Below are 16,438 nucleotides of genomic sequence, written 5' to 3'. Positions count from 1 at the left end.
ACAGTTATTTTAAATAGTAAAAATATTTGTGGTATTTGCAGTACTTTGCGGTATCAAATAAATGCAGGCTTGGTGAGCAGAAGAAACTTGTGTACACATATAAATACATACATTTAAACTACCAATAAATGCTAAAAAAAGAACTAAACTAAATATAACTATAAAAAAAAAACGTGAAAAATCTTACTGTTCAAGAACTGTGTATGCTGTAGAAATATTAACAGTCTGCTAATCCAAACATAGCCATAGTTTGATCACACTTTTGTAGACAAGCTTGGATATGTGTACAAAATAGATTAAAAATGGAAATAATTGTATTTGTTGATTTATTTCAAGGCTTTTGCTGAATTGAGGTCCTGTAACAACAGTGACGCACAAAACGTCTGTTGTTGCATAATTCGTACTATTTCATATTTAAAAGAGAGAGAGAGAGAGAGAGAGAGAGAGAAAGTACAGTATATACAGTAATTTTTTACCACAGTATCTAATGTTTTCTTTTCCGAACAAACCGCCAGAGGGAAGTGTTGCTACAAGCCACGCTGTCTTCTTCACTGGTTCTCGCATGATTACGCAATCACAACAAACGACGACAAGCTGTACCGACGAATGTTGACAGTCACGTACACGTTTCGTTCCCCTATGTTTTGGGCCGTGGCGTATGAGTTTATTCTGTTTAGAATCGACCTTTAACGTTTCTAGTTTGCGTATTTATTTACGTGCAGTGTAGCTTTGCATTAGTCTTGCCCTGTCTTTGACGATGCCTCAGGAACCTCCGGAGGGGCAGCAAGCGCTGCCGCTGGTCCGATCTCTGGTAAGCCGTATACCAGCCTACGTGGTGTTCTGTAACTGCAGTCCGCGCGTCGTCAAGCCCATCTGGATCAACTTCCGCGGAGAGCCGCAGCCATACGTAGATATTCAGCCGTACACCGGACGAAGAATGACAACATATGTGGGTTCGTACGATTGCTGCATTCTGTCTGAGCTGTTTTACTTGTTTAGGGCTAACACTTTCAGCCTGCTACACCTTTTTCGTGTTTTATGCCAGTGAGTGGACAAAATGGCTCAACACAAGTGTTTTGCATCAAAACTGTTCAGAAAAGCTTTGTTTGGGTTAATAGCGTGAACTATTAAAGTCTACTGTGACACAACCGAGTTTATTCACCATGATTATTAGTCTCAGGAGAAACTACTTAAAAAATGGTTCTTGACCCCAGGTGTAAGTGGTTGAACTATTTACATTTTAGTTTCATAGTTTTTTTAACCTATTCATGCCCAAAAAAAGGAATATCTGAAAGATATTGTCTGTGTACCTAAATATGAGTTAGGTAGTGCAATTATCCATTAGAATGAAAGTTTCTCATACTGTTTTTCTGTTTCTGTCAGGACATCCATGGATGTTTCGGGATGCAGAAACTGACGATCCAATGGTAGTCAACAATAAAGAAATGTATTTGCCAGCCCCTCTTGAAAATGGACAAGTCTCAATTGCCAACATCACATTACCTGGTATATATTCATTCATAAAGAGGTTTTGCACTTATATCACGATTTGGTCAGTTAACCGGATTTGCGTCCATACCGGCGTTTCTTGGATGTAAACAACAGCACGGTCTGCTAATTTATACTGTCTAAACCATGGAAAAAACATGTGGAAGCTGTTAAATCATACAAAAAAGGACTCAGTAAGCAAGAAAAGGGCTCAATATTTTGATGAACTAAAGTTAAAGGATAACTATTGGCAAAATGCAACCTGTGCTGTTTTTTTTTTTTTTTTTTACTGTAAACGAGACAAACTTATATCTAAAAGCATAATTACAACAAACGAGCCGTTTTTAAGATTGACCGTGATTTCATTTTGTGGTCAATGGTTGGTGAATGGGAGTTCTAGCTAGGGGCATAACATTGAGCGCATCAAAATCGATATTTTTACAACACTAAGGAGGCTCGACACACCATGAAACTTTGCTCGAAGTATCGCCTGGGTCTCTACACATGAACCCGAGCATTGAGAACATTGTTTGTGTACACAGAGTTTACTAAAATGAAAGGTTTTGAACAACTCACTTACACTGTTTGGGTTTTCGCTCGCAGCCATCTTGCCAGTCAAGAAGTGTCGATCTCCGAATGCGAATGAATGGACTCCATAGGATGAAATATATTAGGCTTATATGAAGCTCTTTTTACAACTAGAAGGTTAATATTGTTTTTCACTTGCGGCATAACGAATTAGCCGTTCATTTATATGGAAATATGCTTTAGGAGCTATCCATTCTCGCATTCGGAGATCGACACTTCTTGACTGGCAAGACGGCCGCGAGCGGAAACTCAAACAGTGAAAGTGAGTTGTTCAAAAACTTTCTTTTTAGTAAACTCTGTGTACACAAACAATGTTCTCAATGCTCGAGTTCATGTGTAGAGACCCAGGCGATACTTCGAGCAAAGTTTCATGGTGTGTCGAGCCTTCTTAGTGTTGTAAAAATATCGATTTTGATGCGCTCAAAGTTATGCACCTAGTACTCCCATTCACCAGCCACTGACCACAAAACGAAATCACGGTCAATCTCAAAAACGGCTCGTTTGTCGGGAAAAAAAAAAAACAGCCCAGGTTGCATTTTGGCAATAGTTATCCTTTAATACAGGGGTCACCAAACTTGATCCTGGAGGGCCGGTGTCCTGCAGAGTTTAGCTCCAACTTGCCTCAACACACTTGCCTGGAGGCTTTAAGTATATCTATTAGGGTTGGAGCTAAACTCTGTAGGATACCGGCCCTCCAGGACCGAGTGTGGTGACCCCTGCTTTAATAGGTCGTAAAGATACGGTCGAGCAGTATTAATTAAGAAATTAGCCTAATATTTCAGCAATGATAAGAACAAACATGAATGTTGTCAAGATTCTTGCTCTGGAAATCCTGGTTTAGTTTTGCCAACCACAAACACCTTTTGTTCCTCAGACAGAGTTAGCACTCTTCTCCTTGATTTGTGACAACTTAGCAGTCATTATGACTCCAAATTTTTTCCTGGATCTGACCGATTAGTACAACCCAAAATATGACAATCATCGACCATTTACAGCAGCAATAATCAGCAAAATATGCAAGTTTCATTCAGCTCAGTGGCATTGTTTATGTTTAGTGTGGCCAATACGGCCGATTGATAACACACCGTGAAAACACTACACTTTCAATTATATTTCATTCAGACTGATAACTAATTCTGTCATTTTGTAAATTAGTAATCGAACTGTGAACGAAATCTAAAATTGACTTTCCCCTTTATATTTGTGCTTACCAGTGATGTCCTTGCGAGATCGCTGCCTGCAAGTTGTGAGGCGGTTGGTCCGCAGAGAAGATATTTGTCGGCTGGAGATCGCCCGATGCCTGCAAGATGACCTTGCTCAGAGACCCAGCATTCACACCGATCTACGACGCATTAGTCAGCGAGTGGAACAGAAATTACTGGAGAACAGAGAACAGCAAAACAGATGAAAATATGAAAATTTAATATAAGTGTGAATGAGGGCATATTTACTGAGCAGATCTGTGCACCAGCATCATAAATGGACAATAAAGTCTAACACTGTAAAATACACAGTGCTGACAAACCTCAGATCAGGAGGACTATTTTCTTAAGCAAATGGACACTTTAAACATAGTAATCTTTAGGTTTCAGTGACCGGCACTGAGTCCACAGAAAGAACTTTAGAAAATGCAGATTGTCTGTGTGGTAGGCCTTGCAATATTTTTGGTTACAGTTTTCTGTATACTTCTACTCTTTTAACAGATTCATATTTGGTAAAAGTTTTGTAAATAAAAAAAGTTACAAAATATTTTTAATTATGTTTATGTGTCTGATTATATATAAGACTAATAACTCTTGTTTAAATGTATGTATTTATGTGTACACAAGTTTCTTCTGCTAAACAAGCCTGCATTTCTTTGATCCAAAATACAGCAAAAGCAGTATTTGAAATATTTTTACTATTGAATATGAAATATTTTTTTAATATTCAAAACAACTGCATTTGAATGTATTTTTAATTATGTTTATGTGTCTGATTATATATAAGACTAATAACTCTTGTTTAAATGTATGTATTTATATGTGTACACAAGTTTCTTCTGCTAACCAAGCCTGCATTTATTTGATCCAAAATACAGCAAAAGCAGTATTTGAAATATTTTTACTATTGAATATGAAATTTTTTTAAATATTCAAAACAACTGCATTTGAATACATTTTCAAATGTAATTTATTCCTGTGAAATCATTCTAATAATATTTTAGTTAATTAATATTACTTATTAATATGATTTTAATTATTATTATGAATATGTAAAACAGTTGAGTACATTTTTTTTATCTGAAATAAATGCTTTTGTAACATTATACACTCTGCCATTCAAAAGCTTAGAGTCAGTATAATTTTTTATGGGAAAGAAATTAATACTTATACTGTATTTAGCAAGGATGCTTTAAATTGATCAAAAGTGATGATAAAGACATATTTATAATGTTAAAAAAGATTTCTATTTCAGATAAATGCTGAAATCTAAAAAATCTACTCAGTTGTTTTCAACATAATAGAAATAATAAATGTTTTTTGAGCAGCAAATCAGAATATTAGAATCATTTATGAAGGTTCATCAGGATGTGACTTAAGTAATAATGCTAAAAATTCAGCTTTGAAATCACAGGAATAAATTACATTTTAAAATCAATTTAAATAGAAAACAGTTATATTAAATAGTAAATATATTTCAAAATTTTACTGTTTTTGCTGTACTTTAGTAAGCAGAAGAGACTTCTTAAAAAAACATTAAAAATGGTACTGGCAGCGTATATCTTAGTAGTATTCTCTACACAAAGTGTGTTTTCTTGGTTTCAAATATCTACTTCAAGAGAATAATTAGAATAACTAAAAACTAAACCCCTTTTTTATTTTTGTGTGTCCTGTGATTACAAACAATAATATTTATCTAATTTGTAAACATTTTTATTTAACAAAAAATAAGCTTTATTAAATGAACTATGCTTCATGTGCTGTTTTCCCATGTAGGCTGCGGGTTAATGTAGGTTAAACCAATGCACACACACTTGCACGCACACAAGCTGTATGTCTGTGTGCCAAATGACCTAAATGATGCCCCTTATTTAGGGTTGTGTGATATTGACAAAAATCATGAAAATATTTTTAGGGTTTATTTTTCGTCGATAACGATAGATAATATTTTGCTGAGTGTGTTTTAGTTTTTTGTAATTCTTGTGTGAGTGCATATGCAGAAATTGAAACGTCATGAGATATAAACAACCGCTAAAATTTAAACGATAATGTATTTGTAAGTCAAATGACAGTAAATGTTGACTTTCTTACCCCGTGCTTGATCTGTGCACACTCCATACTTAGTACGTCTCAAACTAGCGTTCACTATCGTGCAATGCCGTCTAGGGTCCAGTAAGATGTTGGGTGTTGACAGAAGGTAACGCATCGCTAATTACATACGCACGTGATCCACCTGAACTTTCTTCACCCGTACAGGCCTTAAGGTTTGTAATATTAACTTTGCCGTTGTTTGAACTGAATCGGGTTTAATCAACACTATTACACACTTTCAGACTGTTTTTTCCGCTATTGTGATCGTCGTTATGTGCGCTGACGCTTTTAGGTCAGACACGAGGTTTTGCTAATTATTAGCATCTGTAATTAACCAATAGCTCTTTAAATTAATACGTGTTTTACGTCCTATACAGGTTTATGATTTTTCTTTATTCATGTGTAAAATAAATACGTTAAAGAATAAAATAAAATAAATGTGTAAAAGAGAAGTAGATTTGTTTTTAACTTTATAGCTAACGTTAACCTGCAGGCAATGCACATTTTTGGAGGTTTTAAAAACACGTAAATATTGAATAAATGGTACTCTATATTTAACTTAAGTCTTTGGAAATGCATCGTTGCTGAACTCCATCTCCACCTTCAATGTAGTGTTTTCTGCTTGTGAATCCATCTCAAATATAGGTTAGAAACGGCTCCACCTATTTGTGTATTTGTATTTTTATGTATACGTTTCTTTTCTTACTCAAGGTCCCAGTACGATGAACCGCAAAAGGGAAAAGGTGAAGATAACCTGGCTGAATAAGGCCGTGGACTTCCCCAGAAAGCTCATGAAGAACAGTGTGGGTGTGGCAAAGCCAACATGCTGGGATGGAGATGGTCAGGAGGATGGTGATATAAGTGAGGTTGGCTCTCCTGGCCTGAACACATCTACTGGTTCAGCTGGACTGGGCGACATGGAGAACATGTGTCTCAGCACTCCACGCCGTACACCAAAAACACGGTTAAAACTGACTGGACACCACAGAGCGCTGTCGAAAAAAAAGAGTCCTGGTGAGGTGAGTAACTTCAAGAATTATAATACATTTGTCTCATTTAATAGTAGAAATGTAATTGCATGTATTTGACTGGATTTGTGTTTTGTGTGTGCCATATAGGACACTGTTTCAGGACAAAGGTCCTCTGTTGGACCTTCACCTCCTTCGGCTGGAAAGAAACACAGGAGTCCAGAAGAAGGGCAGAAAATCATTCTCCTCAAAGCGTTGAATGATGCGATGGGGAATGCAAGCAAAAAGTCATCAACTGGTGGGCCCAAAAGCCTATCTGCAAAGAAAACCCCAGACAAGCTTATAAAGGCAACTGAGGAGGAAAGCACCTCTGAGCTTGATTGCTGCTCATTCAGTGAGACGAATGAACAACTGATCGTGACTACAGATGATAGGCCTCCCCCTCTGGAGTTAATAGGCACAGAAGATAATGAGACAGAAATAAAGTTCGACACCAGGGTAATGGATATAATATATATTTGGAAATAAATTAAATGTGTTTTTTTGGCAATAATACATTCAGTTAATCAAAAGTGACACTTTTTGTTTCTACAAAAATATTATCAACTGTTTTTAACATTGGTTATAATCAGAAATATTTCTTGAGCACAAAATCAGAATATTAGAATGATTTCTAAAGGATCATGGGACACTGAAGATTGGAGTAATGGCAGCTTGAAATTCAGCTGTGTCATAACAGGACAAAACTGTTATATAAATTGCAATATTTCACAATATTACTGTTTCTAATGTATTTATAATCAGATAAATGCAGCCTTGGGCATAAGAGACTTTCAAAACAATAAATAAAACAACATCCTGTAATAATAAAGTCCTACACTGCTGTTCAAACGTTTAGGATCAGTAAGATTTTAAATGTTTTTTACAGAGGTCTTTTCTGCTCATCATCGCTGCGTTTATTTGATTAAAAATTCAGAGAAAACTGATGTTGTGAAATATTTTTGCAAATAAAAATAGTGGTTTTCTATGTTTATATACTTGAAAATGTAATTTATTTCTGTCATGCAAACCATCATTAGTCCAATCTTCAGTGTCAGTTGATCATTCAGAAATCATTCTAATGCTGATTTATTATCAATGTTGGAAACAGTTGTGCCATTGTTTTGGAACTCTTGAGACTTTTTTCAGGATGAATACAATTTTGATGAATTAAATGTTAAGGAGAACAGCATTTATTTAAAATATATATTTTTTTGTAACAATATACACTACTGTTCAAAGTTTGGGGTCAGTAATTTTTTTTCTGTCTGAAATTAATAGCTTTATTCAGCAAGGATGTGTTAAATTGATAAAAAGTGATAGTAAAGACTTACAATGTTAGAAAATATTTCTATTTTGAACAGAAATAAATTACTGACCCAAAACTTTGAACAGTAGTGTATATTGTTACAAAAGATTTCTATTTTAAATAAATGCTTTATTCATCAAAGAATCCTGAAAAAAAAGTCTCACAGGTTCCAAAACAATATTAAGCAGCACAACTGTTTCCAACATTGATAATATTGGTATTGGTGCTAAAAATTCAGCTTTGCATCACAGGAATACAGTCTTGTTTAAAGTATATTAAAATGGAAAACAGCTGTTTTAAATTGCAATAGTGTTTCACAATATTACTTTTTCTGTATGTTTGATCAAATAAATTGAACTGTGATGAGCATAAGAGACTTTTTAGAAAACATTAAAAATCTTACTGGTCCCAAACTTCTTAAATGACCGTGTATATAAAAAATAGCTATTTTGCATTACTGACTTTATCTCTATGCACAGAGTGTGATCCTAAAGCGACCAGAATCCCCGGATTGGTCAGATGTTGAAGACTCAGAGCAGGTGGAAGTTTTCTCACAGGATGAGTCTTTCGAACCAAAGGTGCGACAAACAGCTAAGCTTAAAAGGGATTGTGAGCTTGTGGACTTCAGTGACACTCCTGCACCTTTGGAACATAATCCTTACACTTCATCACCAGCTTTAAAACCTTTCCCACAAGCCATGTGGAAACTGGAGTCACAAGTAGGTGACAGTTTCCCAACCGTCCCAGCCTGGGATGTGGAGCACTTGTCAGAGCGCTCTCCTCAGAATACAGCCTCTGACCTCGAGCCGCCCAAGAACTATTCGCATTATATGACAGTTAGGCGGTCCCTCCAATTACAACAGTCTATTATCAGCTCTTCTCCACTGGTTAATGCCTACCCCGGGCTCAGAACCTTTGCCTCCGGCCCATATACGCCTGGTTACTGGGATTACTCGACTCTTACTACACGCAGAACTTCAGAATCCAACATTTACACATCCTCACAGATGCTTCTTGAGGACAACGCCACTCGCAGGATGTCGGTTGGCTCTGAGCCTCTTTGGCTGCCAGATTTGAGCTATTCAAAAGCAGATTCTGCAGGATTTATTGACACGCACTGTCACCTTGACATGCTCTATGGGAAGTTGGGATTCCAGGGAAGTTTCAGAAAGTTTCAGAGCGAGTATGCAAGTACTTTTCCAGTGGAGTTTAGGGGCTGCATCGCGGACTTCTGCAACCCACGTATAACAAAGAGAGAGGCCATCTGGGAAGGGCTACTGGAAGAGGAGAAAGTGTGGGGAGCTTTTGGTTGCCACCCGCATTTTGCCAAGGAGTATAACAACGCTCATGAGCATAGCATCTTGACTGCTATGCGTCACCCTAAGGCCATTGCATTCGGAGAGATCGGTTTGGATTACTCGCATAAGAATTCCACAGACTTGAGGAAGCAGAAGGAGGTATTGCAGACAGGCTAATATTTTTGTATTACATTAAAGTATATTATTTCTGACAGTTTTTTGTTTTTGTGTGTCAAGGTGTTTGAACGGCAGTTGCAGTTGGCCGTCGGTCTCAAGAAGCCTCTTGTCATACATTGCCGTAATGCTGATGATGATGTGCTGGAAATAATGAAGAAGTGTGTCCCCCGAGATTACAAAATACACAGGTCAGTTTTCATAAAACAAACAGGATCAAGAATTGTTTTTTTGCTAAATTACTTGGCGTTACATAGATTTTTTTTTTTTTTTACAGATAATGTACTCACTCCCTTGTCATCCAAGATGTTTATGTCTTTCTTTCTTCAGAAGAAATTGTTTTTTGAGGAAAACAATCCAGTGTTTTTTTCCATATAGTGGACTTCTATGTTGCCCCGAGTTTGAACTTACAAAATGCAGTTTAAATGCTGCTTCAAATGAATCCAAATGTGATTTTAAATGATCCCAGTCAAGGAATAAGGGTTTTATCTAACAAAATGATTGTTTTTTTTTAATTATTATTACAATTTATGTACTTTTTAACCTTAAAATGCTCATCTTGCTCTGCCTGAACTCTGTTTCTTCCGGTTCAAGGCAGTTGGGGTATGTCGATAAACTCCCATCTAATTTTCTCCCTCAACTTCAAAATTGTCCTACATTGCTGTTTTACATTTTTTGTTAATGGTGTTTGATCTTCTTTGCATGTTCATTTTGCAAACAATGGGTCGGTACTTCTGCAGCGATGTAGGGTGATTTCGAAAAGATTTTTGAAATTGAGGGAGAAAATAAGATGGGAATATTTCAACATACCCTAACTGTCTTGAACCGGAGTTCAGGCAGAGCAAGAAAAGGTGAGCGTTTGAGGTTAAAACATCTATAAATTGTAATTTTTCAAAACAAAATAATCGGTCATTTTGCTAGATAAGACCATCAGCTGGGATTGTTTAGAGCTCTTTGAAGCTGCATTGAAACTGCATTTTGAAAGTTCAAACTCAGCACACCATAGAAGTCCAATATATGGAGAAAAATCCTAAAATGTTTTTCTCAAAAACATAATTTCTTTACGACTGAAGAAAGACATGAACATCTTGGATGACAAGGGGGTGAGTACATTATCTGTATATTTTTGTTCTGGAAGTGAAATTCTCCTTTAAGTTTGTTTTTAGGACCTTTTATTTTATTCATTTTTTGTTTTTATTTTTATGGTGTGTTCACACTTATAGTTCAGTTTGTTTGGTTTTTTGGTCTGGGCCAAAATGGAAAATTATTCATTTGGTGCTGGTCTGCTTAGCATTCACACTGATTCACACTGAACTCACAAAGAGCTCATAAAAGGCCCTTTACCTTTTCTTTCCTCCACGTTTGCCCTCTGCTCATTTTGTTTTGAATACACCGCTTGTTCCCTTGGTGAAATTGTGTTGTATAGCGTCGCATCTTGTTTTTGGTTCGTTTAGAAGTATTTGGTCCATGTTGCGTTCATATTTCATTCAAAGCGCACCAGAGTTTGTTTGGAAGGGTTCGGATGGCAGCGTTTACACTTACTCAAATGAACCGCACTAACAGAGCAATCGCACCAGAGTTTGTTTTAATCGAACCAAACATGACAAGTGTGAACACCCCTTAATTACCATATTGCTGTGATCTTATATGGTCTTAAAATACACTTAATTTTTTAAAATATTATTTAGCACCCTATGAAAAAAGTTCATTAAATATTTCTTTTTGGAGTAAATAAATAGCATTTGTATATTTTTAAATACCTTTTTCAATACTTTGAATAGAAAGAATGTATTTGAAATAGATTTTTTGGTAACAATAATTATTAAAAATAATAATTGTCAATAATTGTTAATAAAAAAAAATAAATAATTGCCACTTTTGCTGAATAAAAGCATTAATTTCTTCCTTTTTTTATTAAATTATACTTACACTGCCATTCAAAAGTGTGTGGGATTTATGATTTTCACAGAAATAATTGGCACTGCCAAATTTTGAACTGCCGTTCAAAGTTTTTTTTTTTTTTTAAGACATCTTTTCTGCTCATCAAAGCAGATATTTGATTAAAAATACAGAAAAAAATGAAATATTATTGCAGTTTAAAATAGTGGTTTTCTAGTTTAATATACTTTAAAATAGAATTTATTCCTGTGATGCAAAGCTGAATTTTCAGCATCATTATTCCAGTCTTCAGTGTCACATAATCGTTCAGAAATCATTCTAATGTGCTGATTTATTATCAATGTTGGAAACAGTGCTGCTTTTTTTTTTTTTTTTTTTTTTTTTTTTTTTTTTGGAACCTGTGATACTTTTTTCAGGATTCTTTGATGAACAAAACATAAAAAAAAAACAGAATGTATTTAAAATTGAAATCATTTGAATTATTATTTATTTATTTTTTTAAAGAAATTAATACTTTTATTTAGCAAGGATGTGTATAATTTATAAAATGTGATTGTGAAGACTTACATTGTTAGAAAAGATTTCTATTTTGAACAGAAACAGTTGTGTTACTTAATATTTTTTTGGAACCTGTGATATTTTATTCATATTTTTTTACTTTTTATTTATCAAAGAATCCTAAATAAAATATCACAGGTAAAAAATATTAAATAGCAAAACTGTTTCCAACATTGGTAATAAATCTGCATATTAGAATGATTTCAGAAGGATCATGTGACACTGAAGACTGCAGTAATAATGCTGAAAATTCAGCTTTGCATCACAGAAATAAATTATATATTAAAATAGAATTGGTAATTTTAAATTTCAATAATATGTCATACTATTTATTTTTTTCTGTATTTTCAATCAAACAAATGGAACTTTGATTAGCATAAGATACTTCATTAAAAATCTTACTGATCCCAAACTTTTGAACGGCAAAACTATTGATTTTATATAATGTATTTATTTTTTACAGTCTACTAATGTGTATCATTGTGTGTTAGACACTGTTTTACCAACAGATACTCTGTGATTGAGCCATTCCTAAGTGAATTCACTAACCTGTGTGTGGGTTTCACTGGCCTGGTGACGTACCATCATGCTGCGGAGGCTCGAGATGCCGTCAAGAAAATCCCACTTGACAGGATCTTACTGGAGACAGATGCACCATATTTCCTACCCAGACAGGTATCAGTGCGTCTTACCAGGCACAAATTGTTTGATTCCGCTTACGTATGTGTCATTATTTAATATACACAGACACTTAATATTCTTCTCTCTGTAGGTGCCTAAGTCCTTATGCAGGTTTGCTCACCCTGGTATGGGCATACACACACTGCATGAGATTAGTCTGCTAAAGGATGAGAGCCTAAGCACAGTACTGCAAACAATCCGGCAGAACACTAGACATATATACGGCCTGTGATTGGAAACTCCATGTTGCTACAGCATCTTAGTCGAGCTGCTTGGCATTTTTGAATGTGATTTCTTTGACCTTTTCATTGTGTTTAAATAACAATGTCTGCAAAAAAAGTTAACATTTATATTCTAGCGTGTTATAATGTGTGGTAATAAGTGTATAAGGAATTGATACTTAAGTTTTGTAAGTGTTGTGGGAAATTTCACATCTGTTAAAAAGATTAGTAATTCATTTTAATGTCTCTTCAGTTTTGTTTTAAAATGGTTCTTTGTTCTCAGGATTCTTTTGTCGTCTATCTGCATACATTCTTACGAGTTATGTATGCTTGTGAGACATGAGTGACATCAAATGCCGACTTGTGTCTTCCCTTATAATTTCTTTACACCATGACATGAAAGTTAATGCAAAACAGATTGTGAAAAACCACAACAAATAGCTTTTACCAAGTTGTTGGTTTTATATAAATGTAACTTTTGTCTAAATGGAAAGATTCAATAAATGATATTGTATATGCAACATGGGTTTATGAAATTTTATTTGAGATCTCGTTAAATTTAAAGCGGATGTGATTTAACAAGGAAAAGAGAGACCAGAGGCAGAAAATGTTTCTTTGTCATCCTTTATTTTGTCAAATCATGGTGTTGAAAAATGATAATGTAATTTTTAATTTACAAACATTTTTAATGGTTTTTAAGGAGTTGAATCTTGTGGAACTGGTAGCTCTTGTCAGAATTCTGAAAAAAGAACACACAATTAGTATATTAGTAATTTTGCAGAACACCAAGCCTTCATTTATTTGATCAAAAGCACAGCAAAAACGTTAACATTTTGAAATATTTTTACTATTTAGAAATAACTGCTTTCTGTCTGAATATATTTTAAAATGTAATTTATTCCTGTAATTTTAAAGCTGAATTTTTAGCATTTAGTTATTATTATGTTGGAAACAGCTGAGTTTTTTTTTTCCAGGTTTCTTTGATGAATAGAAAGTTCAGAAAAACCGCATGTATCTGAAGTCTATTGCATGTATCTGTAAAATTATAAATGTCTTTATCATCACTTTTGATCAATTTAAAGCATCCTTGCTAAATAAGAATACTAATTTCTATAATTTATTCTTATACTGACTCCAAGCTTTTAAATGGTATAGTGTACAATATTACAAAAGTTGTTTTGTTTTTTGTTTTTTTCAGATAAATGCTGATCTTTGGATCCTTCTATTCATCAAAGTATCCTGAAAAAAAAATGTACTTGACTGTTTAACCCTTGTGCGACCTTATGAACATTTTTGTCCATTTCAGTCCGTTTTTTTTTTTGCCTGTGTTAATGCCAACTGCATCAATTTTGGCTCAGGTGTTTATTTTTATTGAAATTTTAATATTTTTATCATCATTTCCTTCAAAAAAATCTATTTTACCCTCCATACAAAAAGTAATCATACTCAGGACCTTATGGACAAAAATGTCCACACTGAAACCCATTAAAACTGCATTTTTTTAACCCAGGGCTATTTGACTATAAAATGAAGCAATATTTGCTAATAGGCATTCATTCTATCGGCAAGGCTTCAAATGTAAAAATTTTTAAAAAATTTACTAGATTGTGCCTTTTTTTTTTTTTTATTTGGCATATACATTCTTTTTTTAAAAGATCTAACACTACGTAAACATAAAAATGCCTCAAAATTAATGTTGTTGTTCTTCACTGACACACCCAAGAATCTAATAAGCAAAGAGAAAAAGTTCTGTTCAGCATTTAGTATATGGAAATTACTATTTTTTTTATTTTAACTTTCAGAAAATTAATGAATATTTGGTATCTATGGATAGAACAGATGCTGGTTAAAAAAATCAACATCAGTGAAAGTGGAAAAAATATTAATAAATAATATTAATAATATTCATAATTAATAATATTTTTATGACAGTTTTTGGACATGGACATTTTTGTCCATTTTGCACCTGTGTGTAACTTTTTTTTTTGAACGCACAAGTGTTAAATATTGATGATAATAATAAAAAATGTTTCTTTAACAGCAAATCAGCATATTAGAATGATTTCCGAAGGATCATATGACACTGAGGACAGCGTAATGATGCAGAAAATTTTGCTTTGATCACAGGAATAAATACATTTTAAAATATATTAAAACAGAAAGCAGTTTTAAATAGTAAAAATATGTCACAATATTACTGCTTTTGCCGTACTTTGGATCAAATTAATGTAGGCTTGGTGAGCAGAAGAGACGTATTTAAAAAAAAAAAAAAAATATATATATATATATATATATATATATATATATATATATATATATGAAAAGTCTTACTGTTCAAAAACTTTTGACTGTTAGTGTAGGTGTTTCATTGCATTTGTCATTTGATTTTCATATATGGTTACTTAAGTTATATGGATCCATTCTTTAAGAGTTTAACTCACCAAATGGGGAATCACTAAGAAGATTCACCAGAACCTTCTGCAGCACAGGACCATATTTCTCATACTCGGCTTCACTCAGAGACACAGACAGTTCGAATGGAGTGCTCATCTAAATGAATAGTGAGAACAAAGTATGACTGTAGTAGTACCTCTTTGAAATCCTATTTAAAAGTGCATTGAGTTTTTACCATGAACTGATCATCATTTTTAATCACTGGGATTTCTGGCTCAGCAACATCTCTTCTGCCCACCCGTGGTGGCCTTCGACCCTTAAAATTGGGAACACATTTGATGCCAAATTTTATGTAATCTTGACATACTTCATTTTTTAAATTCCCATCTTAAAAATACATTAGTTTACTCCAAACATATCTCAAACACATCCACCTGACATACACTCACCTGAGGTTTCTGAGCAGGACTGAGGAAGCTGGTGCCGCATCTTACAGACTCAACACACAAGGAAAGAGTGCATAAGAGCAGAAACACGTGGCTGGCACGACAGCGCAGAGGCATCCTGGGAAGTCACCTGGTTTACCTGGTTCTGTTTTATGACAACACACTTAATGGCTGCACTTTAAAATGCTATATGCAGACTGCACAGAAATAGTCAAATATAATAGAAGCCAACCCCACCTTGTGTAATGATCAAACTGCTTCTGTAGGTCTGCACACTCAGATCTGCTTCTCACTTTTATAATAGCCTTTGGTTAACAATTAGCATGAAAGTCTACAACTTTAACTGTGAAAACAAACAGAACTAAAAATCCCTGATTGTTACTGTATGTGTGTGACAGAGATTTCCCTCAGGGTGATATGAATATAATGATAACAGTCATATGGTGGCACACTGCTGTGTCAACAGCTATTAGTGTTACTAGACCACTGAACTATTGCCATGGCTGGTTTATTTGACTGACCTGGTAATTCCTCTGTAACAGGAACATGGCCTATTTGGTACGAACACACACTTTTAAGTGGACTCACCTTTGTACGTGGTTGGTTCAACTTGATCATCCTACTCATGTGAAACACTTGTTTGACACATTTTATTGCATTTATGATCCTGGACTACAAAACCAGTCTTAAGTAGCACTGGTATATTTGTAGCAAACGCCAAAAATACATTGTATGGCTCAAAATGATACATTTTTCCTTTTTGCCAAAAAGCATTAGAATATTAAATAAACATAATTTTCGATGAAGATATTTTGTAAATTTCATACCGTAAATATATCAAAACTTAATTTTGATTTGTAGTATGATTTGCTAAGAACTTCATTTGGACAACTTCAAAAACAATTTTCTCAATATTTAGATTTTTTTTTGCACCCCCAGATTCCAGATTTTCAAATAGTTGTATCTCAGCCAAATATTGTCTTATCCTAACAAATCATACATCAGTGGAAATCTTATTTATTATGTATATCAATTTCAGACAGTTGACACTTATGACTGGTTTTATGGTCCAGGGTCACATT

General features: G+C 34.3%; 3 protein-coding genes across 3 annotated transcripts; 2 read left to right on the top strand and 1 right to left on the bottom strand.

Annotated features, from left to right (window-relative positions):
- The first annotated feature begins 571 nt into the window (after positions 1-571).
- vhl (von Hippel-Lindau tumor suppressor) lies at positions 572-3,832 on the top strand. The gene is made up of 3 exons (XM_073852421.1): positions 572-953; positions 1,384-1,506; positions 3,291-3,832. The coding sequence occupies exons 1-3, from the start codon at positions 758-760 to the stop codon at positions 3,482-3,484; spliced, it is 513 nt and encodes a 170-aa protein (XP_073708522.1). The 5' UTR covers positions 572-757; the 3' UTR covers positions 3,485-3,832.
- A 2,259-nt stretch (positions 3,833-6,091) lies between these two features.
- tatdn2 (TatD DNase domain containing 2) lies at positions 6,092-12,527 on the top strand. The gene is made up of 6 exons (XM_073852565.1): positions 6,092-6,388; positions 6,488-6,835; positions 8,165-9,142; positions 9,221-9,348; positions 12,106-12,289; positions 12,387-12,527. Exons 1-6 carry the CDS (start codon positions 6,092-6,094, stop codon positions 12,525-12,527), a joined length of 2,076 nt encoding a protein of 691 aa, XP_073708666.1.
- A 597-nt stretch (positions 12,528-13,124) lies between these two features.
- ghrl (ghrelin/obestatin prepropeptide) lies at positions 13,125-15,740 on the bottom strand. The gene is made up of 5 exons (XM_073852466.1): positions 15,594-15,740; positions 15,360-15,501; positions 15,146-15,226; positions 14,958-15,066; positions 13,125-13,255 (listed from the first exon to the last, which is right to left on the bottom strand). Exons 2-5 carry the CDS (start codon positions 15,471-15,473, stop codon positions 13,248-13,250), a joined length of 312 nt encoding a protein of 103 aa, XP_073708567.1. The 5' UTR covers positions 15,474-15,501; positions 15,594-15,740; the 3' UTR covers positions 13,125-13,247.
- Between the last annotated feature and the right edge of the window lie 698 nt (positions 15,741-16,438).

This window comes from Garra rufa, chromosome 12 (assembly GCF_049309525.1).
Source record: "Garra rufa chromosome 12, GarRuf1.0, whole genome shotgun sequence".
NCBI lineage: Eukaryota > Metazoa > Chordata > Actinopteri > Cypriniformes > Cyprinidae > Garra > Garra rufa.
This window is presented reverse-complemented; position numbering and strand designations above follow the sequence as displayed.

What these genes read in the sequence shown, in the direction of transcription:
- vhl (XM_073852421.1), top strand. Translation starts at nt 758, where the DNA reads ATGCCTCAGGAACCTCCGGAGGGGCAGCAAGCGCTGCCGCTGGTCCGA. An exon ending in AAGAATGACAACATATGTGG is followed by an intron (nt 954 to 1,383) that starts GTTCGTACGATT and finishes TGTTTCTGTCAG; the next exon opens with GACATCCATGGATGTTTCGG. An exon ending in TGCCAACATCACATTACCTG is followed by an intron (nt 1,507 to 3,290) that starts GTATATATTCAT and finishes TGTGCTTACCAG; the next exon opens with TGATGTCCTTGCGAGATCGC.
- tatdn2 (XM_073852565.1), top strand. Translation starts at nt 6,092, where the DNA reads ATGAACCGCAAAAGGGAAAAGGTGAAGATAACCTGGCTGAATAAGGCC. An exon ending in ACTTGAGGAAGCAGAAGGAG is followed by an intron (nt 9,143 to 9,220) that starts GTATTGCAGACA and finishes TTGTGTGTCAAG; the next exon opens with GTGTTTGAACGGCAGTTGCA. An exon ending in CATATTTCCTACCCAGACAG is followed by an intron (nt 12,290 to 12,386) that starts GTATCAGTGCGT and finishes TTCTCTCTGTAG; the next exon opens with GTGCCTAAGTCCTTATGCAG.
- ghrl (XM_073852466.1), bottom strand. Translation starts at nt 15,473, where the DNA reads ATGCCTCTGCGCTGTCGTGCCAGCCACGTGTTTCTGCTCTTATGCACT. An exon ending in GTCCTGCTCAGAAACCTCAG is followed by an intron (nt 15,227 to 15,359) that starts GTGAGTGTATGT and finishes CCCAATTTTAAG; the next exon opens with GGTCGAAGGCCACCACGGGT. An exon ending in AAAATGATGATCAGTTCATG is followed by an intron (nt 15,067 to 15,145) that starts GTAAAAACTCAA and finishes CTATTCATTTAG; the next exon opens with ATGAGCACTCCATTCGAACT.